The sequence below is a fragment of the Hibiscus syriacus genome, unplaced genomic scaffold, assembly GCF_006381635.1.
Source record: "Hibiscus syriacus cultivar Baekdansim isolate YM2019G1 unplaced genomic scaffold, ASM638163v2 tig00008916_pilon, whole genome shotgun sequence".
In the NCBI taxonomy this organism is placed as follows: Eukaryota; Viridiplantae; Streptophyta; class Magnoliopsida; order Malvales; family Malvaceae; genus Hibiscus; species Hibiscus syriacus.
Window position 1 is genome coordinate 40,634 of NW_024062177.1, and position 24,734 is coordinate 65,367.

General features: G+C 34.1%; 4 protein-coding genes, 1 non-coding gene and 1 pseudogene across 5 annotated transcripts; 3 read left to right on the top strand and 3 right to left on the bottom strand.

The window, feature by feature from the left end:
* Positions 1 to 287: 287 nt before the first annotated feature.
* Positions 288 to 2,268, bottom strand: LOC120202546 (probable receptor-like protein kinase At5g38990). The gene is made up of 7 exons (XM_039202969.1): positions 1,842 to 2,268; positions 1,533 to 1,765; positions 1,323 to 1,449; positions 1,182 to 1,253; positions 922 to 1,105; positions 710 to 845; positions 288 to 606 (listed from the first exon to the last, which is right to left on the bottom strand). Exons 1-7 carry the CDS (start codon positions 1,987 to 1,989, stop codon positions 355 to 357), a joined length of 1,152 nt encoding a protein of 383 aa, XP_039058900.1. The 5' UTR covers positions 1,990 to 2,268; the 3' UTR covers positions 288 to 354.
* A 3,537-nt stretch (positions 2,269 to 5,805) lies between these two features.
* On the top strand, positions 5,806 to 24,684 carry LOC120202548 (serine/threonine-protein kinase PBL27-like). Its single transcript, XM_039202970.1, is given in 7 exon segments — positions 5,806 to 5,817; positions 21,534 to 21,757; positions 21,760 to 21,816; positions 22,432 to 22,631; positions 22,800 to 22,989; positions 23,451 to 23,842; positions 23,910 to 24,684. Coding segments are annotated over 6 exon segments (1,542 nt in total). The 5' UTR covers positions 5,806 to 5,817; positions 21,534 to 21,672; the 3' UTR covers positions 24,528 to 24,684.
* On the top strand, positions 6,045 to 10,223 carry LOC120202549 (probable serine/threonine-protein phosphatase 2A regulatory subunit B'' subunit TON2). The gene is made up of 12 exons (XM_039202971.1): positions 6,045 to 6,223; positions 6,795 to 6,886; positions 6,987 to 7,049; positions 7,146 to 7,244; positions 7,399 to 7,557; positions 7,782 to 7,853; positions 7,992 to 8,124; positions 8,229 to 8,293; positions 8,404 to 8,479; positions 8,695 to 8,796; positions 9,395 to 9,587; positions 9,968 to 10,223. Exons 1-12 carry the CDS (start codon positions 6,082 to 6,084, stop codon positions 10,206 to 10,208), a joined length of 1,437 nt encoding a protein of 478 aa, XP_039058902.1. The 5' UTR covers positions 6,045 to 6,081; the 3' UTR covers positions 10,209 to 10,223.
* On the top strand, positions 9,733 to 9,843 carry LOC120202551. Its single transcript, XR_005523741.1, has one exon. It is a non-coding gene; the product is annotated as a small nucleolar RNA snoR104 (small nucleolar RNA).
* LOC120202550 lies at positions 13,203 to 15,254 on the bottom strand (annotated as a pseudogene).
* Positions 15,360 to 16,444, bottom strand: LOC120202542 (26S proteasome non-ATPase regulatory subunit 12 homolog A-like). Its single transcript, XM_039202964.1, has 2 exons — positions 16,358 to 16,444; positions 15,360 to 15,842 (listed from the first exon to the last, which is right to left on the bottom strand). Exons 1-2 carry the CDS (start codon positions 16,442 to 16,444, stop codon positions 15,360 to 15,362), a joined length of 570 nt encoding a protein of 189 aa, XP_039058895.1.
* Positions 24,685 to 24,734: the final 50 nt, after the last annotated feature.

The window sequence follows — 24,734 nt, forward strand, 5'->3', positions numbered from 1 at the left end:
TTGTCATTTTCCTTGTCTTTGCCATCTCTGCTGCAACTGCACATGCTTTGATTTTAATATCTTTCGTATTTGTATTACTCTTGTCGATGATATTATCTCTAGTGTTTGAACCTGAATTCTTTCCTTCTAAATCATTTATCGATTATCATTTTGATCCCTTTGGAGAGACCTTTCACGTTGGGAATTGTTTAACAATTCTTCATGGAGCACTCAGCTACATGAAGCAGCACCAGCTAGTGAAGTTTAAACAAACTCGTGTCCACTTTACAAATAAAACTGCTCGAACACGAATTACTTAAAAAGACAACATGTCACCCTTTATCCATTTTCCTTATAAACAGTTTGAATTGTTTTTCATATCGATGCAAATAGCTCACTGCCTAGAGTGATTTTTGCAGTGCCCTCACCTCTTACTGTTGTCATTTCCATCTCTTTTTCATGGATCCGTTCAAGTTCGACTGAAACCGTGTTCATGTCCGGCCGCCTTTTCCTTGGGAAACTCATGCATTGTAGTGTCAGCTTGATCAATTCCCTAATGCCATCCATGGTGAAGCTTCCGGCTAGTCGACTGTCCACGAAATCATTGGAACGCAGCCTTGATTGTACCTTCAACATGTTAGTGAGTTAGCTTCATTAACCTTGATCTTAGCATTGACAGTCGTCTCTATGTTACTCGGACTCGAGAGTATATTTATCGAGGTACACTTACCCATTGAATTAAGCTCTCATTGGATCTAAGGTAATTCCTATGCACAGCCTGCTCCTGTCCAGTTACGAGCTCCAAAAGGAACACCCCGAAGCTGTAGACATCACTCGATTCCGTGAAACTCCCTGATACTTCCACCCTGACAAAACTCAATAGGTTAAGGTTGCTCTTTTAACAACCGTAACAAAAATGAGATCAGAAAGGTTTCAGATTACTCTGGATCTCGGAATACGTTGGCACTAGACGTATAAGATGGACCAACTTCTTCGATCTTTTCAAGTAGCACCGAGGCCCCTGCATCTGCAACCTTAGCGATGAAGTCCTCGTCGACCAAGACATTGGCTGTTTTGAAATTCTTGTGTATCAAAGGAGGTTTCAGGCCATGCAAATGGCATAAACCTGCATTCAATAAAACACAATCTCCTGAATCTGAAACTTGTTATGATATTCTTGAATAAGTTTCATTTAAGTTAACCTCTAGCTGCCCCGAGAGCGATCGATAACCTCTGCTTAAACTCTAATCGAGTTGGAGCGTCTCGTCCGGTATCTGCCAAACAACAGATGAATTTGATGCATTGCATTGCATTGATGGTGATGAATTGTTAATGAATCATACCATAGAGATGATTGCACATGCTGCCGTTTGGTAAATATTCATAGACAAGCACTTGAGATCCACTTTCTTGACAGTAGCCTAGAAGACTAACCACATTTCGATGTCGAATCTCAGACAAATACGTTACCTGTTCGACCCTCGAATATGTCACATTCTATACACATATATCAATCAGACATAAACTAAATAACTGAACAGAAGAGGTTATACCCCTGCAACGAACTCTGATCGGGGAGCACCGGGATGTCTTTTGATAGCCACGACAATGTCACGAAGCAAACCTTTGTATACCAGACCGAAACTTCCGTATCCGATGAGATTACTCTCGGAAAATCGCTTGGTAGCTTGTTCCAATTCCTCCAATACGAACTGCCTTGCTCCTTGTGGTCCATACGAAGATTGGTCAGCTGATGAACTAGGTCCAGCTCCTCTGTTCCACCCCGCTGCAATGTCAGACCTGTAACTAGCAAACACGAATCCGAATAACAAAAGCTAGCTCAACACAACGAAGAACCTTACCTAATGCAGAAGGATCCGACGACCCGGTCTCCGATGTCGAATTCGAAAAGCTCTTACAGGACTTGTAAAACCAAAAGAATCCCATGACTACGGCCACGAACACGACTGCTGCTGCTGCTCCTACGACAATTGGTGAAATCTTTACCATCTTAGTCACCGGGCTCAATCATCAAACCTATTAAGAACCATAGAATTGTGAAGTTGAAGACTAGTTTTCAGATTTAGGAACTCAAAACATCATTGCCTGCAGGAACCACTTGTCCTAATGGCATCAGAGCATTGCCAACAAGTCCCTAGTACTGTTGGTGCAGACAGAACACTCAGAAACCAACAGGCCTGATCTCAAGTTAACAACTTGGGAAACTGATGTCTGGCAAGGTTCAATGCTGCTGAAACCTAGGATGAGATAATGATATCATGAACGAATGTAGAATTTTATGTTAGGAGTTTTACAAAATTCGAGAGGGAGCCAATCAAAACATCAATAAAAAGTACCTAAATTTTATAAGAAATTGAATTTTTAAAAAACGATAGCCGCTGCCAACTCTCTATTCTTCTCTGATGATTAGGATAGTAGTCATAAGACAACTCATTTTCTTGTCCACATTAGCGTCCCAAAGTATTTAAAGCATCTCATCTCATCATAGAGTGACAATGGAGACTGCTGATAGACTCCATAGCCAAAAGAAAATCTAAAATTGCCAATAGCTTAAACAAGGTTGTGTGGTTATATGTCCAAGAACTTGCTGTCATGCAAGAGAAAATTGATGTCCCCATGTGAAAATGATAATATTTACTACCACTACACTCCAAAAAAAAACACGAACACGATATGAACATAAAGCGAAGACATAATTATTGAAGGATGAAAAGAGAAAAAATGGGGAAAAGGTAGTTATGAGTGAATCAAAATGAAGTGTATTCCCTGAATTAACTCTTAAGTTTCCTTTTATTTGCTGTCATCTGATCTGGAAAGGAAAGAAAGATACCTGTTTTTAGAAGAGAGAGAGAGGACTGTTCCATAGATGGGGTCATTGACAGCTGCACAAAAACAACATACACTGCAAGTATTACAGGCTCCTCAGTTTCCTTGCCAGTACCTTCTCTTCTTTCTCTTTTTATTTTCTCAACCCTCTAATGAGTTTATATATATATATATATATATATATATATACTGATTTAAAAATATTTTTTAAGATGGATATATGTATTAAAATGTATAAATAAAATTTAAAAATGAACATTATTAATAAATGAATAATTAATATAAATAAATTTAAATTTTAAGATAATTATGTGTCCGTCCTGGAGACACATGCATCCATCACTATAAAACACTTAACGTCATCTCCTTTCAAATCGATCCGAGTGATAAGAAATTCAAATCTGGATTCAACCACGTAAAATTAAACTATAGAAGCTAAGTTATTTAATTTAAAAATTGATAAAATTCTAATAAAATAATTATACTACAAAAATCAAGTAATCAAAACTTAGTTTTACTAATTTAAAAACTGACAGTCTTAAAAAATAAATAAATAAAAGTTGGGTCATGACTTAATTTATGATATAATGTCAAAAATAATCTCCAACGTTTATCAAAATGGTCATTTTGACTCCAATTATTTTTTGAGCATTTTGACCCTGGTAGAGCACAAGGTTCTTAACCTTGAGGTCGTGGGATCGAGTCCCACGGAGGTCATTTTATAATTTGGAGGTCTCCCACTGAAGCTGCTCTCAACCTGGCGTTGGGGCAGTCTACTATCTTACCTCCCTCTTACCTCGTTACATATGGGAATAAGGGTAAGCTAATTTATACCCCATTACATATGGGAACAAGAGAGAGCCATTTTTATTTCACTTTGGGACAAAAAACTCTTTATAGATAAAAATTATTAGTTAACACACGATTAATACTCCAAAATATGAGCATTTTTTAACATAAAGGAAACATTGAGGGCTAAAATGCCCCAGAAAAAAGTATAAGAGACAGTAATTATTTTATCAAATGTCAAGGGCTTTTTGTTCTAAAATGAAACGTTGAGGGTAAAAATACTCCAAAAAATAAAATAGGTGGCAAAATGATTATTTTGGTAAATGTTGGGAACTAATTTAACATTATACCTTAATTTAATAACTTAAAAATTGAAAAATCCCTCAAAAGGTTAAACATAAAAATATCGGAATGGGAAGCATTGAATGACCTAACGATAAAAGTGAATGTTATTTTCCCTAAATGATCTAGACTCGAATAGTTGTGTCTATAAGGTGTATAAATATTATTAATAGGTTTTAAAAAAATTGAACGATGATTCCTTCGGGACCAAAGTGTTAATTAAACCAAAAATAAGGGTGGAGCTTTCACTCCAACTCAGCTTGGGAAAAAATATCATTACCTTCCAAAATTGCAACATCAAATCATTTCAGCCCAATGGGATTTACCAATAATACCTTAGGGTGCGTTTGGTTCACGGAATGTGAGATTATCAGTGAGAATAAAAGATTACAAGGGAATATGATTACTGGGAATGCTGTATTTTGTGTTTGGTTGGTTTAGCAGGAATGTAAGATTACCGTGTTTGGTTAAAAGAATAAAAGATTATTGGAATGTATATTTGACCAAATTATCCTTATTATATATTTTTTAACAAGTTGGAAAATATTTATATATTTTCTTTAAAAAAATTTAAATTCATAAAATTTATATATATTTTTACAAAATTGAAAATATAAAAAGTTAAATGAAAGGGTAAAATTTTGTTTTAACCCCTAAACTTCATATAAAATTTTAATTATAGATTTTTTTATAAATCTAAAATAGTTTAAGGATAAATTTGTAATTTAACCTTCGTAGAATTTTTATTATTCAATGACAGAATAAGGATATTTTTTAAATAAATTTTTTTAAAAGGACATTTAATCCAAAACGCAGGTAATTCAACAATACCTAAGAAAAGAGAGGTAATAACATTCCCGGTAATATACCCCAAAAAATCCACTATTGGTAATGTAAGATTACCGGGAATGACATTCGCGGCCAACCAAACGGGGGAATGTGGATTCTATTCTCATGGGAATCTCACATTCCCCCAACCAAACACACCCTTATATCAATATTTTACCCAAAAAAGTATTTTATAATATTTCAAAATCCAAATGATTAAATGGTTATTTACTTGTATTATTAGAATTTAAGGAAATATTAGGGTGTAATATTTCTATAAGTAAAAAGTTTAGGGACGTTTTATAAAATTTCCAAATTAAAGCAGATCAAATTCTATAGATAATCCCTATCACAACCGTCAATAATATACTAAGCCTTATATCCGCACCAAATAAGTGTTTAACCTATATTTATTATTTATTTTAAATATCTAAAATTTATTTTAATAAAATAGTTATTTGACGTTTATTTCGTTATTATTTAGGATGGTTAAAATTTCATTTCGTTATCATTTTAAAATTAAATAACAATGTAGTTTTACCGACAAGGACGAACAGACGATGATTGAGTAAAGAATATTAATTTTATACGATAAGGTTTAGGGTTGATGTGCAACTACATGTGATTTCGGATGACGATATAGGATGCTAAGGGATGACCAATCAATGAGAGTCGAACAATCGAAAAAGTAAGATGATAGCTAATTTGACGATGACATATAAGATTTAGAGATTTTAGATTAAGGATTTCGAGGATTTAAAATTTTTGATTAATTCAACGATTTTATGATTTTTAGCAAATAATAATTTTATGATTTTTAAAATAAAATTAAAGGAAATTAAAAAGTACGTTGCATGTCAAACATTGTTAGATAACATTTGTTTTAATAATCGTTAACGGTTAAACCCCTTAAACGATAACTTTAAAAATGTTAGACACGTACTTTTTAAAAAAATACCTAAAATAAATAATAAGTATTTCGACATATTTTAATCAATATATAAATGTTTATGAACGTATAAGTTGATAAAGGTATTTTAAACCGATTTTTGATTTTTTAATCTTAACTATTTTATTTTTCTTTTACATAACTATATTTAAAAATAAATATAATCATTTAATTAGATTATTAAAAGTAACTAATAATGTTAGGGACCAATTTATAATTTAACCTTTTCTCTTTCTATTTCAAAGCAATTCTTTCCTCATATCAGAGAAACAGGGGAGCTAGAAATTTAGATTGAAAATATAACCGGTGCAAGTCGGCTCAGATTGCCTGATCGGTGAAACACAGCCATGTATAGTGGGTCCAGTGATGGCGAGAGCCACGAGGCAGCCGCGCGACGGAACATACCGCCAGCTTCGTCGATGCTTTGGGTCCGAAATCTTCGTCGATATATCGGATCCGGTACCGGACTCGGATCCGAAGCTTCAATGGGTACGTTTCTCTTCTCTCTGCTCTTCATTGTTTTTTAACTCTTTCCACAATTCCATCCTTTTGTAGTTGTTAATATACATTCAAAGTTTCTCTCTTTTATTGAAAAATGTAAGCTTATGGTGATTTATTTTTTTTGTAATTTTGCTGAAGTGGGATTAATTTGGTTTCAGACTAAATATTTTTAGGTATTTCCTACTCAAACTTGTTTACTTGGTGCTTAAAATTTTATAATTTTGCATATTTGCCTACGCGTTGAAATGTGGAAATGTAAGCTTGTTATTTAAGAATGCATGTGATTTTGATTTTAGTTATAATTCTAGGTTGGAACTTATTTGGACTTTTAGCATTTTTATGGAACTAGGCCTTTTTCGTAATTGGGCAATATTAACTCGTTGGTTCTTCAATATCTCATATACGTATTGGTTCATGATGCTTACCTTCAGACTTGTTTGCATTTTTGGTTAAAGATTCTGGTTTAATACTTGTTATTTTACCATTGAAATCTATTCGTGTTCCGTGATGGCATTTCTGAGTTTTTTTCTTTCATTTTTGTTGTTTCTATCCATTGTAGAGCTTGAGACAAAGAAGATCTTGCTTGATTTATTTAAACAGAAGCAGCAGAAAAGTGCTGGAGTTGGTACAATACCAAGTTTCTATAAGAAGGCATGTTACTAATATTATTTGTTAGTTTTATTAATCTTCCAATCTTCTTTCATAATGGTTTCTTTTGTTTCTGTTTTATTTTCGTATTTGCTTCTTTCAGAAGCCTGAAGAAGGATCCATCAGTAATAGGGTTCAAAGGTTAGCAAAATATCGATTTTTGAAGGTAGTATTGGTCTTTCTTTGACTTTGTATTAGTTCCTAAGCTTATAGTGATCTGCTTTAATCATTGCTAACATTCTTAGTTTTTTTTTTTTTGCAGAAGCAATCCGATATTTTGCTAAATGCTGATGATCTGGATACCATGTGGGTTTGCCTAAGAGAAAATTGTGTTATCGATGATTCCACTGGCGCTGAAAAGGTTTATTCCTCGCCATCATATTCTCCTCTAGTTTCAATGAAGTGCTACTCAAAATAAAAAATGATGAACTACTTTTATTCTGTTGTTCACAATTAGTACATTATCCTTGCCTTGTTCACAACTTGACTTATGTTTTGAACTTGTAAACTTGCAGATGAACTATGAAGATTTTTGCCAGATTGCCTCCATATGTACGGAACAAATAGGTGCGAAATGCCGTCACTTCTTCAGCCCATCCAACTTCATGAAGTTTGAGAAAGATGAGTCAGGGCGAATAGCCATATTGCCCTTCTATCTTTATGTGATGCGCACAGTAAGTCTTTGTTTCTTTAATATTTCAAAGTATTACTATTTCCCCCCTTAATTATGTGCAAATCTTAGATCTGTTCCTTGCGGATTGTTGCTGCATTAGCTAATGCTGTTAGTCCTAAAATCATGACATTCGAAGAAACCTAGATATCACCTGCTTTTACTTATTAATTTATTCTTATTGAGGAAATGGTTGCTTGACTGCTGCTTATTGTTATTATTCTTCAGGTTTCTCTTACTCAGGCCAGAATAGATATGAGCGAGATTGATGAGGATTCAGATGGTTTCCTCCAACCTCATGTATGAAGTCTTTCCATCTTGAAGTATTTAAATTCTTCTTGCCTTGTGATCTCTGTTCGGATTGAATACTGCTATACAATCAATTTGTTTTTCATCATCTCACACGAGTAAAACTATAGTTACTTAACTGGCATACAGGAAATGGAGGCCTATATTCGTGGTCTTATTCCTAATTTGGCACAACTTCAGGATATGCCTGGCGCCTTTGTTCAAATGTACTGTCGCATAGCTGCACACAAGTTCTTCTTCTTTTGTGATCCTCAGAGACGAGGTCTGCATGACCTAAATTTGCTTACTATCACAGAATTGATATCCTCTCAGTGGTAACTGGTTAAGGTTTTTCCAATACAATGTTAACAATAGTATTCCTTGCAGGAAAAGCCTGCATAAAAAAGGTTCTGCTAAGCAACTGTCTCCAAGAATTAATGGAACTACATCAGGTGCATTATTGATGAATACATCTTCGAGATATTCCGTTCCCTTTTTGCCTTAGGTTTGAAAAATATTATTTTGATTTTTTCTTCTTTTCCCTCATTAAAATTCTGTTCAGGAAAGTGAGGAAGAAGTCACTGACAATGAGCACGCTGAGAATTGGTTTTCCTTGACATGTGCACAACGTGTATGTGGTGAGTGCTTTTGAACATTCTCAGTTCTGCCAGAAATCCTCTGTTGTTATTGTTTTAGTATATCCTCTCTTTTCAAAATGATAGTGATCTTTGATGGTTTAGTGGATCATAAAGTTTCTTTCTAGCTATTTGGATAGTGCTTGAGCATGTGAATAGTATTTGAGGAAAGAGTATTTGCAATAATAAATACGAACCTTTATCTTATTCTTTTGTAGATGTGTTTCTTGCCCTTGATAAAGATATGAATGGAACATTGAGTAAGCAGGAACTTAAAGAATATGCAGATGGAACGCTAACTGAGATTTTCATTGAAAGAGGTAAGATATGAGCTGTTGTTTATTTTTAAAGTACATGAGAATTCCTTATATTTGGTGTTAGAGTTTGTGACCTGAATTCCATTTTGATCCATCCCGAAAAGTTTGCGGTGCAACCCACTTGGTGAATAAATACAGCTGGGAGAAAAAATGGGGATCTGTGGTGGATGCGGAGGCTCTTGGCCTTTTTGCACATCTAATTCGTACAGGAGTATACGTCTTCTGTTAGCACTTTTGATTGAAAGTAGGAAACCTTGTTAAAGTGGATTTCTTATCATTCAAGTTTTCTTTGTAATCAAGTAATTATTCGTACAAATAGATACTAAGGATTAAAGATAGGAGTTAGCCGATTAAGCCTTGAAAGCTGCACATAGCCACAATTCTTTGGTATTCTTGTTATTTTCGACATTAGTGAATTTCTTCTCTGCCCATGTTTTTTCTCGTTTACATAAAACCTTGGTGTTTTGTTTTATTGTGCGACTGTTTTTACTGGCATTATCTCCCGTACAACATATGGTTCTCATGCTACTAGTTACTTTAAAGTCTGCATATTGTTTCAAGTTTCTCTACTCATTTGTTGCATTTATGATGCTTTGAATAGTATTTGATGAGCATGTCCGTCGTGGCAAAACTGGTGCTGGAAATAATCGGGAGATGGATTTTGAAAGTTTTCTCGACTTTGTTCTGGCCCTAGAGAACAAAGACACTCCGGAAGGATTAACATATTTATTTCGTTGTCTCGATCTTAATGGTAGGGGATTCCTCACAACAGCAGATATTCATTCTCTTTTCAGGTGAATATTTCTTTCATAAATCAAATTGATGTTTTATTTTGACTATTATGGTTCCCGGCTTTTGTTTATTATGTATATTGAGCTGTTGCTAAGAATTGAGTTTTATGAGCTACGAAACATTATCTCGAAACATGGAAGCGAAGAAGGGAAGCATCAAAGAGATGAGATGCTTCCTGATACAATCTTCCTACATAAAAACTCTGATGTTTCCTTGCTTATAGTAACTCGTGCAAGTCACAAACCTCCAGAGACATGAATGATGAAGATGGTTTAAGACTCGGAATCGAATTCCGATCTTTACTAGTAGCTCTCCTTGAACTAGGACTTCCTATTTATTTTAACATCAGCTGAAAGAATTTATCATTTTACTCTTGAAACAGAGATGTACACCATAAATGGATCGAAGGGGGCAACTACGAATTGTGCATCGAGGATGTAAGAGACGAAATATGGGACATGGTGAGGCCGGTCGATCCGTTGAGGATCACACTGGCTGACCTCCTGACCTGTAAACAGGGAGGTACCGTGGCGAGCATGCTAATAGATGTGCGAGGATTTTGGGCTCATGACAACAGGGAGAATCTTCTCCAAGAAGAGGAGCCTGAATTAGAAGCTGAATGATTACATAAATTTGACCAAAAAAATAACAGTCAAGATTATTACAACTTTTTTCAAGTAATGGAAAAGCTATTCCTTAATAAATAGTTATTCTTTTTTAAAAATAATTTACAATAATTAGTATGAAAAATTTATAAAAATTAATGAGATATGGCATTGATGCTGAAAGATGATGCGATCATCTGATCAAAGTTGGTGGATGGCAGGAAAACAATGGTCCCAAAAGTTAAAACAAGTTTTCACAGCGAAACTTTTTCTAAAGTAAATGTGAAAGAACATTTTGGTTTTGATCCCTCTATCATACTCAAATATGGGATTTAGTCACTCTACTTTTACTTTGACATGATTTAATATTCTATTTTATAATATCATTTAATTAGTCTAAATTATATTAATTTTTTTAATTAAAATTGATATTGGTATTTTCTTAAAAAAAACAACCACTTCAAACATCAAAAAATTTATGTCAACATGGTGAATTTAAGTTTAGTTAGTATTTTAACTATAATAATTAACAATATTACTAACAATTAGTAGACCTACTGAGATGAAGTGTTAGGTTAAATTCTAATACTGTAAATAGAGCAAGTTAAATTAATAGATCCCTACCTAAACGTATTGATTAACAATAAATTAAATATTAATGATTATATAAAATTTAACTATTTCAGCTAACTAATGGTAATTTAAGAATGGGAAAACAAAATTGTATTAAATTAAAATATATAGATTAAATCATAGTTTTAAACATAATAGAAGGACCAAAACAAAAGTTTGACCAGAAAATAAAATATACTGACAGCATGTGGCATCAAAGCTACTTCCTCAAGAGTCAAGACTCTATATTTTGGGTCCGTTTGGTAAGATATAATTGGTTTTTTGAAAAATAATTTATAAAAAATCAATTATATGAAAATTGTTTTACGTAAAACAAATTATATGAAAGTTATTTTAAGTAAAATGAATTATATTTTCTAGAAAAAGTTTCCGAAATTATTTTACGGTGATTTGATGATATTTCGTAAACCCTTTTTCACTAATTGTTTGAAACGCTATAATTAATTTTAAAGAAAATGATTTACATAAAATGAACAAAGTTCGGTACGGTTTAATATTTTTTAAAAAATAGGATCAATTAACGGTTAAAGAAAAAAGTTTGGTTAATTTGGTTAATGGTAATTCAGTTCGATCGATGGTCGAATTAACCGTTTGAACCCCTAATTTTAATTATTAATATTTTATTGACATAATAATAAATTATTATATTAATATTAAATGTATAAATTAATATTGCTCATTATTAATGATTTAATAATATTATATTTTTAAAAATAATAGATAATATTAATAATAATAATAATTTGTTATATATTATTAAATTAAAAATATAATACCATATGTTATTATAATATAACTGAGTTCATATTAATATAATATTAAAATTATATTATATAAATTAAATATTTTAATAATTAATATTTTCATTAAAATGAAAATATTACATTAATATTAAATAAATAAAATACTATTCAAAGCATCATAAATGCAACAAATAAAAGTATCGGGCAAAGGACCTGTCAGGTGGTTTCCATTTAGGAGCCTGTAAACAAAAGTATCATATATAAATAACCACACAAGTTCTGAAGAATTTCAAAATGACCTACACAACTTACAAGAGTTCCAGATAAAATCCCTTCGGTAAAGTCGGAAGAAAAAATGACAGTGAAAAACAAACACTGTATGCTACGAGCATTCAAACCGTTGAACTTTGATTTGTTGTTTGCTGGGTAATTCAAACGGCTCAATAGCAAACAGTTTCTTCCATTGTAACTCATGACACCTCAGCAATTTATAAATGTTATAAAGTTTAAGGACTAAATATTGATTTATACCAAAGAATGAGCCAATAGCATAAACAACATACGAGACAAAAGCGACTGTTGACTGTTGTTCTCCCATGTTCCAACATGCTTGTTGCTATCAGAGTCGAAGTGTTTACAACGACTAAATGACACAAATGCCCTTTTTGTTTACTTATTTTGTACGTCATGTTTGGTAGGCATTTTAGGCAACTTACATTGTACACGTCATCTTCATCTTGATCCTGTTTGGTAGGTATTTTAGGTAATTTATATTCTATATTGGCTTAATAGAAAAATAAGTAACTAAATAACACTTCAAAAAATGTTTTCGTATCTAAAGAATTTTTTATTAAAAATATGTGACTAATATTTTATTAGTTATATTTTTTAATTATTTACCGTTATATTTTTATTTTTAAAATTTTTAATAATAAAAATATTATTTTAAAAACTTAATTTATTTATAAAACCCCTAAACTTTTAATGAAATTATAAAAAAAACTCTAAAAAATTAAAATATCTCATTTCAAACCCCATTACCAACAGTCGCTGGCCAATTACGGCCACCTGATCACCAAACACTTGTGTTTTGATTGGAATCCCACGGTGATTCGAATGGTGGTGGCAGTGTGGCTTATGGACGTCGGAATCGACGAAAAAATTGACGGTGACTTAAATCCGACGAATCTTTAAATGTTTTTCTACGACAAACGGTGGCACTTTACGACGAACGACCAACGGGAGTTTGGTCAGGGGTTGACGTCGGTGTCGATGACGGTGACAATCACGGATGGTTGACCGACGACCATAGAAAGAGGAAAGGGGAAGGGGGAAAAGAGGAGTGGGGAACGCGGGGCAGCTAAGTTTGTTTAATAAAAAATATTTTTAATTTTTAAATAAATTCTTAAAATTACTATAACAAGAAACGTTAAGCACTTATTTTTAAGGACAATTTTTTTAAGCACTAAAAAGTTTTTCAAGGCAAAGTTTAGCCACTTGTTTTTTGTATTAAACCTTCTATATTGACCATTTCTTTTATCAAATATATTAAAATCGATATTATCATAAATTTTACATTAAAATTCATCAAAGATAATGTTCGATAATAATTGCATTGATGCAAGTATATGTGGTAATGGAATAGAAACAACTCTCAGTGCCGATGATATAGACATCATTAACTCAGGCATCCATCTAACAAAACATGAATACAGATGCAAAAGAGGAGGCAATTTTAACTCCTGTCATCAATTGTTCATGCAGAATAGAGGTGTACCTGTGTGGGTAGTCAACAAGCAAAACACCAGCAAATCCAGCACTCCTTGCATATCTTGTAATTAACTCACACTGGGCTATGTTTTCAGGATATATTTGAAGAACAGCTCTTGCTCCCCTTGCTAAGCATCTATATAATGATCCGAAAAATGCCCTAAAAAATCATGAGAATCATCACACATTAAATTTACGGAGATACGTTTTCCATTTGCATGTATGTAAAAACCTCGGTTTAATTAAAAAAAAAAAGGTATATAAGAACCCAACATACTTTAATCTCAATCTTGGCTCATGAGAAGACTTGTCAGCATTGCACAACCACTGCATGTCAAAGCAACAAAAGGGGAAAAATCATGAGCAAGAAAAGTCTTTTAACTAATTTGCCTATGAATTATGAGAACAATTTGGATAATACAGCTTATGAAGGTTCTCAGAAGTTAAAAAAATAGCTGATGGTAAGTTGCAGGCTTTAGTTGCATTTATTCCCTCCATAAAGAGAAATTTTACAAAAAGAAAAAAATGTGTCATACAAACCCGTAAAAATTTAAGAAAAATGATCAAGTCTTTCTCCATCGAATCTCCGAGCAACATTTGGTATTTTACTGTAGTCCGTAGAAACCATGAGACACAGTACACAGAATTTATTTTTATATAAATAGTGTAATTGTGCTTATTGCAGAAGGCTTCGCATATAAGCAAGGTTGGGAAGGTCCAAATAAATACAGCATTCTCGGCATTTACAGTCACAGATAGGATGCTTAACGATCTGAAAGTGGTTTGGAAGTGTACACCCGACCATTGTGCCAGGCACAACTTCAAAATCGAATTTAACACTAGCAGATACTTGATAATGACCCAAACTAAACTATTATCTTCTTCCACAACCCCAGAAATCTAAGACAAACAACAAATCAGGCTCCCATTGGATATGTGGGGAATTCTAAAGTAACATTTATTTACCTGAACAGCAGAAATACTTATAGCCCCATCAATAACTCAAGGTCGAAGTCCTAAGCCCTGTAACATAAACATGGCATAATGAAGTCTTCATTCCTGAAACATTTGTCGGGAAACAACAGCGATACAGTCAGTTTAATTTGAAAAGATTTAAGGATTCGGTAAATACCTGGCCCATATCACCAAGTAACAAATCACCCTTAACCTCATTTTGCAAAGCAACATCTACAAATCAAAACCAACAAAATGAAGAAAAAAACCCTTAAAAACACATACATTATAATTGTATCATCAAATTAATTTAGAAAACTTACTAAGCATTGAAGGGGAAATGTCTAAACCAATCCATTGGTGACCATTCTCAGTTATTGTCTCCCCACTAAGCCCTGATCCACACCCTAAAATAACAACGAAATATTCCAAATTAAATATTCAAAATATCTTGTCACTTCATTTTATATTTCGTTTGAGAAGAGAATTAAATGTACATACCAATATCAAGGAGCAGCCTGGGGACTCCATCAGGCAAAGCGAGAAGCTCCAGTGTTCTCTCAGAAAGCTTTGCCTATTTTTATCCACAAAATGTCAAATTTTGGTACTTTTTTAGTTCGACTGCTAATATAATCCTAAAGAAAATAAAAAGAAAAATAATATATTTTCAGCTGAACCTGTATCTCAGCAGTACGTGAAGAGGAAGTGTATCTCCGAGCTTCCGAATCGTCGTAGAAAATCTCCGGCGGGGCTTGCAACTCAGGCCGACTCGACATCTTATTCACTCAAATTCTCCTTTTTATAAGAGGAAATTTCGGTGGAGATCGGGAGAATGTAAAATGAAAAATAGAGGGTGAAACGGAGGATAAAGCAAAGGTTAGAGGCAGCACTCCAGCAACGGCGGTGGCGACGCGAGAGAGTTTGAGATAGTGAAAAAGGACGGCTGGAGGTTTTAAGGGTTAAACACGAAACCCACAATTAGTTAACTTTGTCACCTTTTTAAAGTTAAAGGTTAATTTTACCATATATCCTCAAACTATAATCTAAGTTCTTAAATTGGTCTCAAATTTTAAGAATTATGCTCTACAACTCTAATTTTCAAATCTTGTGCTGCTTTGTCCCCCTCCCCCAAAGAGCCTCCCAGTAAGTCATCTTCAAAGTCACTCCTATATAAATTCCATAGGCTTGTCCACTTGATAATGTCCTTTCCAGCAAACTTTTGCAGATGCCACTTAAAATTTGGAATCTCGGTAAAATCTTCTGTCTCCAACGTTGAACGAAGAAAGGTTGATTTCACTGGATTAGATGGAGCCAGGACTATGTACCAACAGATTTTTCTCAAAATCTGTTTACGCATGGCTCCATCTTCTGTGATCAACGGAACCCCGTACATTGCCTTGTAGCAAATGCAACATTCAAGGTAGCTACTGTTATGAGAATGAAACCTATGCATCTGCTCATAATAGATGTGCTTCAATTCAGGCAGTTTAGGTATACCAATAGTGTTGGGTCTCTCTTTAATTGGAAAGGTTCTAGAAAGTTCTAGAGCTTTCTGGAGAAGTGTAGAATTTTCTAGAACATTCCGGATAACTCTAGAGAAGTGTAGATCTCTCTAGAAGCTTGTGGAAGAATGTGGAATCCTCTAGAATATTCTGGAGATGTGTGAAACCTTATGAAAGAGTATGTAAGGGAGTGGAAGAGTATAGAGTTTCTTAGAGTGTGTGGAGCATTCTAGATAATTAATCTCCACCCTTGGACGTAAGTAATCTCCACCATTCATTGTGGAGGTAGAGTAGTATAAATAGGGGTGAGAGGCTTCTTTCCCAATCATCCAAGAAATCTAAGCTTGAGAAACTAGAGAGTTAGAGAGCCTCTTTAAGAGAGAAGAGAGATAGCTTGAGAAGTCTTTATCCTCAAGCTTAAGCGAGTCACCAAGTATGAGTCAAATTTTGTGAACATATCATTGTAATCCTACTATTCTTTTGTATAGTGGGAGAATTTCCAAATTGGAGAATTATACTCTTGTGCTCTATTTACTATCCTTAATCTCTAAGTGCACATTTTAACTTCACGAAGCGGGAAAGACCGTGATTCCCAACAAGCTAAAGGTTCATCTACATCACCACCAGGAGCCTTCTTCTCCTCCACGTCCATACTTGTGATTGGATGTAAGACTGGTAGTTTGAATTAGAACTTCACATATAAACATTAAATTTGATTTACAAGCTAAACTCTGCATAGATGTACAAAGAAAGTAAAACAAGCTAAGCTCGAGCAGTTTTTCTACTAACAAACATAGCAATAAAAGTAAAAGTTAGCATACACGAGAAAATAGATGAAAATTGCACATAAGAATACTGAAAACCTTTAGTAATCATTCATCAGATGAATATAAAAGTAAAATGAAAGATGTTTGATCGAATATGTTGAAAAGAAAATTATTCATCCCACAAACTTCACATATTAACACTAAATTTGATTTCTCCAAAGCCCGGTGTTAATAGCAATTCTGCAAATATGAGAATCTTTAAACTAAAACCTCAAAACCCCACAATCAAAAGATAACATATAACCTAAAAATGGTTAATAATCCATCAAAAAGATCATGAAACTGGATTCTTTTAGCATAAAAGACAATCTTGTTGACAATCAAGTTCCTGATTTTCCAATACAAAGCTATCTTTAACCCAATTACTAAAGAAGCATCAGCTAAATGCTCTGTTTCTTGGATATTCAAAGAAAAATAACAAGTCTTAAGGCCTATGTTTCTCAATTCTTCCCTAATAATTAAATAATGTAATTCAAGAAATCTAATTACACTTAATTCAACGACATATACATTTGGGAATAAATAACCATGAAAAAATAAATTTAAATAAATATCAAGTTATCGATTCAATTTAAAGAATTATTGGGATTAAAGGAATGCCTTATCACTGCTAAACGTCTGGGAATCAGCAAGCTAATTGTTGAAATGGACGCCAAATTTCTCGTGGAAGCTCTAAACTAGGATATTACCGGAAATGACCATCAAGCTCAGTTGGTAGAGCACAAGGTTCTTAACCTTGGGGTCATGGGATCGAGTCCCACAGAAGGCATTTCATAATTCGGAGGTCTCCTACGGAAGCTGCTCCTAACTTGGCGTTGGGAGCCAGCCTAACTATCCTACCTCCCCTTACCCTATTACATATGGGAATAAAGGTCAGCTAATTTTATACCCTCCTAAACGAATGTGAGGATTTAAAAGACGGGGATTGGATAACATAAATCAGGCATATTAAAACAAATGTGCCAGATTTATTGGCCCTGGAAATGGAAGTATTTTCATAAAGACCAACCTGAGGAGTTAGTTAATTCCATTACTTCTAGCTGAGAAAGCAGTTTGAGAGTTAATTCCATTACTTCTAGCTGAGAAAGCAGTTTGAGATTGTAACTGAAAAGGGCATGAAAATAAAAAGGATTTGATTGTAGTTCCTCAAAATATTTAAAAAAAAATAGTGGGAACAGAAAATTAGTTGAAAACGTGTTAAATTTATTTTTATCACTTTTTGTTATTTCTGGTAGAAAGAAATTAAAACCTTAAACCTGCCTACATTTTTATGTTTTTCTTTATTCATAATCGAAACATGCTACGTTTATTGGTCGAAACATTATATAGGATTAGATTTATATCGTAAAATTAAATATAAAATTCTCATAAAACAGACGAAAAAGTATTGAACAAAAGAAATTCATTCATGATCATATGATTAAAGTTACGGAAACTAAACATTTGCACATAATTTATTTTCTCTCTTATACAATTATAATCATATAATTTATATACTGGATTTTGATTAATCCATTTCTGACCACACTCATGTTTCTCAATCCAAGTTACTGGTCAAAGTCACTCCGGTTGAAGACGGCCATACATTTATGGCGATGAATTGATTAAATCAGGCATATTAAACGAGAGTGGAACAAATGTGCAGATTTATTGGCCCTGGAAATGGAAGGTTTTCTTAAAGACCCACATGAGGAGTTCGTTAATCCCGTTAGTTTGAGATTGTAACTGAAAAGGGCGGGAAAATAAAAAGGGATTTGATTATACTTCCTCAAAATATTTAAAAAAAAATAGTGGGGAATATGGTATTAGTGATATAGACTCGTCTTTGAAAATTAGTTGAAAACTAGTTGAAAACGTGTTAAATTTATTTTTATTATTTCTGGTAAAAAGAAATTAAAACCTTAAACCTGCTCACTTTTTTATTTTTTCTTTATTCATAAATCGAAAGATGTTATGTTTATTGGTCGAAACATTATATAGGATTAGATTTATATCGTAAAATCAAATATAAAATTCTCGTACAACAGAAGAAAAAGTATTCAACAAAAGAAATTCATTCATGATCATATGATTGAAGTTACGGAAACTAAACATTTGCACAATTTATTCTCTCTCTTATACAATTACAATCATGTAATTTATATATTGGAGTTTGATTAATCCATTTCTGACCACACTCATGCTTCTCGATCCAAGTTACTGGTCAAAGTCACTCCGGTTGAAGACGGCCATACATTTATGGCGATGAATTGATTGATCGCGACTTCATCGCGCCCTATAACGTACAATTCCGGTCACGTTATCCTTCCGGAAGTTCCTGCTCCGGGTCCTGAATTCGCATACATGGCAAAGTACAACAATTTTGAGTAAGCCCATTTTCCGGACCACTCGATCCAACCTCCGGAAACGATAGCATTGTCTATAGTCGATTCCATCACGATTGCTCTCGAATATTGTTTATTGGGCCTTCCTAGCTATGAGTTGAAGCTATGCATGAGGGGAGAAGAATTTGCATTTGGCACGATTCGGCAATTCAGAATTACAAAGTCGGTGTTTTGTCAAGGATCTGACCTCCCATTCGCTATTATCACATTGTAGCTGCCACTGCGAGGACGTCGAAGAGACAACGTGCAGCTTTGGAAAACCGCGGCAGCGTTTTCGAATATGAAATCGGTTGTGCCGTAAATGTCGAATTCCCTATAGAAATGATGCAAAGAAAGTGCGTATAATGTGTCCTAGTACCCTCCGATGGTGCACCTCTAGAGCTAAGGCTTGTTCTCCTGGTGGACCGGCCGTGTTTTGAAATCTGATATCCCGAGCCATAAATCCGTCCCCTGTAATAACTGAAAAATCAAACGGAAATTAGAACGTGATAGCACATGGAGGACTCTTGACCCCATCTTTCTTCGACATTAATGATACTCTTGATCTTCTAAGATCTTGTTAATTAATGATACAAATTATACATTTGGCCATTTACTAAGGACCACTTCATTAGTTTCAATTAGTATCATAGAAAGATCAAATCGTTTAGAAGATCCCTGTACAATGGACTTTTGGTGAATTTAATCCCTCTACTTTCCGAGTTTTGTATTTTTAGTCTCGAGGCCAACTATTTTCAGTGGATTTTATCAGATAATTTGTATTTAGGACTGAAAATACAAAAAAAAAAGCGTAGAATTATAAATTTTCAAATTATAAAAGGACTAAATCTCCAAAAACACAAAATACATGGACCTAATAGAGAATTTGACCTTTAATAAAGAGAGAGAAAAAAATCTCACTAAATGTGGCGGACCCGGGCATGCCAGAGCCACCATAGACTCTACCACCACCGACGATGATAGTGTTGTATTTGTCATCTCCGATCAACGTAGTACTATCTTTATGAGTGGAATTTTTTTGTTTGTGGGACATGCTCAGCAGCTCTTGACAGTATCCTACATGGTGGAACATTGTGTTAAAAGAAATTATATAGGTCAAATTATGGTTTTAGTTACTTTAGTTTACTCGATTTACATTTTCAAAGCCAATTTTTTGGGTCTAATAATAATTTAGATCCTTATGAATTTAAATATTAAATAAATTAGGAGTTGTGCACTTTGAATAAAGAGTTTAAATATTAAGCAAGCCTATATTTGCACTCTCGGTCTTCCCCATATGCCCTTTTCTTCGAAGACATCCCCAAAACTAACCATTTGAGCATCAATCCACCGCCAACAAGACCTAATTCTCTAACTAACAAACTCAAATATTAAAACCTACTATTTTTTATTAGTTCGGGTCAATTCTAATTGTTTATTAGTATTTCTAAATCGTTACATACACTAATGGTCCCGTTTGATAGGTTGTAATTGATTTTTCTAGAAAATGGTTTAATAAATTACCTGAAAATTGTTTTGCGTAAAACATAAAAATTGTTTTACATAAAATGAATTATATTTTTTAGAAAAATAAATTTCGAACATTTTTTTACGGTGTTTTGATAATATTGTGTAAATCATTTTTCACTAATTGTTTGAAACACTAATTAATTTTATAGAAAATGATTTACATAAAATGAACAAATTTCGGTATGGTTTAATATTTTCAAAAAAAAACGGTTCAATTAACGGTTAAAGGAAAAAAATTTGATTAATTTGGTTAATGGTAATTCGGTTCGATTGATGGTCAAATTAACCGTTTGAACACCCTTAATTTTAAATATTAAAAATACTAATAATTTATTATATAGTATTAAATTAAAAATATAGTATCATACAGTATTATAATATAACTTAGTTCATATTAATATAATATTAAAAATATAATAGTATTAAAATTATATTATATATATTATATATTTTAATAATTAATATTTTATTAAAATATTACATTAATATTAAATAAATAAAATAATATTTTTTGAGTGATTATAATTTAAAGCGAAAAGTTAGGAAAATATTTTACCGAAAATCAGATGATAAAATATTTTATAAAAAATACAGAGGAGTTAGTAAATAAATTATATTAAAAAATCAATTATAACTATCAAACACCAAAAACATTTTATTTTGTAGAAAATACTTTCCAACTATCAAATAATGAAAAATATTTTCCAACTATCAAACGACCCTAAGCCAAATCTCCCACCCTAATATTTTGATTTATTATTTACAAAATACGTGATTATGGTAAAATAAGATTGAAGTAAAAGGTAACCATTGGTAATTAATTTACCTATCACTATACGTAAGCCACTGCTTTATTTTCCTTTTAAAATTTAAATTTCCATTGAATTAAACTTTTTTCTTCCCTTTTCTTTACCTTCTCCTCTTACACAAAGTAAGTTTGTTTTTTCCTCGATTTGTTGATCTGCCACTCGATCATAGAGAGAAGATAAAAACAATAAACTGATATTGAAGTTGGTAAAAGGCTGAATTTTTAAGTGGAAGGAAATACAAAGATGGGGTTTCTCTTAGGGTGTGAAAGTAGATATGTTTTTGGAGTAAAATTGTTGAAGAGTTGTGTTACAGTTTAGGGTTTTCAATTCTGAGTTTTTGTTTTTATTAATATGGGTGGGTGTTTTCCCTGTTTTGGATCATCAAACAAGGAAGGGAACAACAATGGTGGGAGCACTCTGAAAGAACTCAGCAAGAAGGTTCAACTAAAGATGGCTCAGTTGCACAGTCTCAGCATGTTCACAGAGTTAGCTCAGGTGAGAAGGGTTTTCGTTTTTCTTAGTTTTTTATAAGCTGGAATATGTTGAATTCTGTGTTTTTCTTAGGTTTGTTTTCAAGTTTTTGATGATGAATGGATAGTTGTTGGAGTAATTTGCTTGTTTGTTCTGATTCATTATGGTTGTTTCTGGGTTTTTGATTGATAGCACTTTGAATTTTGCTCTATGGAGTTGTTTGGGAGCTCTTCTCTTAGGTTTCGGAACGAAGATTTTCGCGTGCACGCATGCACTATTGTACCATGATTGTTAAGCTACCGTAAGCTAAATGCTATAGTAAATGCATTGTAAGTGAGAATTTGGAATATTCATAAAAATGACGTAGAATGTAGTCGAATAAAGGTTAAGAGGTTTGCTTAAGATTTCCCGTATTCGGCTTAGGATGTAAAATGCGGTGTCGGAGTCATATACCCGATCATTCGAGACTTCATTATTGGGGCTATTTTCGTGTGCTAGAGAGATAAGTTTACTTGTTCTACTTGTAAGTGGTGTATCACAGTGCTCACTGTCAGCCGCAATTACAAGGATATGACCTTTAACTTTTGTATCTTCCGGCTTTCATTTTATCTAATGTATCTGATTCCCTACTTTGGACAGACAAATCGAAATCTCGGACCGGTTCTGATTCTAAGAAAGAACCTGCAGTGCCTAAAGATGGACAGACAGCAAATATTGCATCACAAACATTCACCTTTCGAGAGCTTGCCTCCGCCACAAAGAACTTTAGGCAAGAATGTCTATTAGGAGAAGGTGGTTTTGGACGTGTTTACAAGGGTCGGTTGGAGAGTACAGGACAGGTCCATTACAATGCTTGAACTTAAGTATCTTGCTCTATTTGAAAGACTTGGGATCCCAGTCTTGTTAAATTTGCCCGTTATAAACTTTGTAATGTTTTACTTATTTTGAATTATGGATGTGAATCATGTAGTTTAAGCGATTCTTTAATAACTGTTCTATCATTTCAGGTTGTTGCCGTCAAACAGCTTGATAGAAACGGGATTCAGGGAAATAGAGAATTTCTGGTTGAAGTTCTCATGCTTAGCCTCTTACACCACCCGAACCTTGTCAACTTGATCGGCTATTGTGCCGATGGAGACCAACGCCTCCTCGTCTATGAGTTTATGCCTTTGGGTTCATTGGAGGATCACTTACACGGTAAGGATGGCATTTGTAATACTTTACAATCCTCTAGCTTTTGGTTTGGTTGCACTTTCGACTTGAAAACCGAAAGACACTAGGATTAATTATAAAATAGTTCCATGTCGGTGAACATACATGCTTTTTTTTTCTTTTGGCGGTCTTCATGAGCTTCAATAGTTTGGTTTAATGAATCGTAATGTAGGGAGAACGGTTTTTGTTCCACTGCACAACTGATTGATTTTGGCTTCATTTATGCTGCTAGACCAATATATAACTCGACATCCATTTGCATTGGTGACTGTTCTCTTCCTTGAGCCGGTTTTGAGCTCTCAGAAGTACGGGTAGCTATGGATAAACGAACTTGCGACTTTATATTGGCAAATTCTGCTTTGGTTAGCCTGTTAGCTTGCTCTTGTTTAGTTATTTAACTAGTCAGGTTGTCAAAATAAAGTGCATTGTGTTAAATTTGTTTTCAGATCTTCCGCCGGACAAGGAACCTCTGGACTGGAATATCCGAATGAAGATTGCAGCTGGTGCAGCCAAGGGATTGGAATACTTGCATGATAAAGCTAATCCTCCTGTTATATATAGGGACCTGAAATCATCCAACATCCTTCTACATGAAGGCTATCATCCTAAATTATCGGATTTTGGGCTTGCAAAATTGGGTCCTGTTGGCGATAAAACCCATGTCTCCACACGAGTGATGGGCACTTATGGTTATTGTGCACCGGAATATGCAATGACTGGCCAGCTCACCCTAAAGTCTGATGTCTATAGTTTTGGAGTGGTCTTTCTCGAGCTAATCACGGGACGCAAAGCCATTGATAATACACGTGATCCTGGAGAGCATAATCTTGTTGCATGGGTATCTTTTTTCTTCTAAGTTCTAATGTCTTATGCAGAATGCCTCTTATATTTTATTTTGTTTGTAGGCACGGCCGCTTTTTAAAGATCGTAGGAAGTTCCCAAAAATGGCTGATCCACTGCTGCAAGGTCACTATCCGGTGCGAGGCTTATACCAAGCTCTTGCAGTTGCTGCTATGTGTTTGCAGGAACAAGCTGCAACGAGGCCTCTAATGGGTGATGTTGTGACAGCCCTAACATACTTAGCCTCACAAACCTATGACCCAAATGCGCCTAGCAATCAAAGTAACAGAGTTGGTCCATCAACTTCGAGACTCGAGGATGATCAAAGGAGTATGGAAGATGGGTTGGACAGCCCAAATGAGCGTGTACAGCACAGTTCCCCTTCGACCCACAGGAATTCACCCGATTACAGGAAGAGAAATCATGCTAGGGAAATGAGCACCAGTGCACATTTGGGTAGGAACGAAACCGGTGGGGGCTCAGTGAGGGAATGGGGTTTGGATGATTCAGAACATGAATCTCACAGTAACTGCCCTCTGAGTGCTCTGAGAGCGAGGGAAACTCCACGTAATCATGATCTCGACAGAGAACGTGCTGTTGCAGAGGCTAAAGTATGGGGTGAGAATTGGAGGGAGAGAAAACGGGCAAATGCAATGTGCAGCTTTGATGGTACAAATGACTGACGTTGCTGAATCCATTCCATTTTGCTCTTTCAAGCATATACATGTTGCATCGTTTTAAGGGTCGTCAAAGGGAAAAGAAGAAATGTCAAATCCTTACCCGTCTCCACTTCTACCTCCAAGAAATTAGAGCTTATCCCTCCTATAATCATTCTTCTTGTTGAAAGAACCACAGTTAAGAATGGGACTAAGAGCAGTTGACTTATTTGG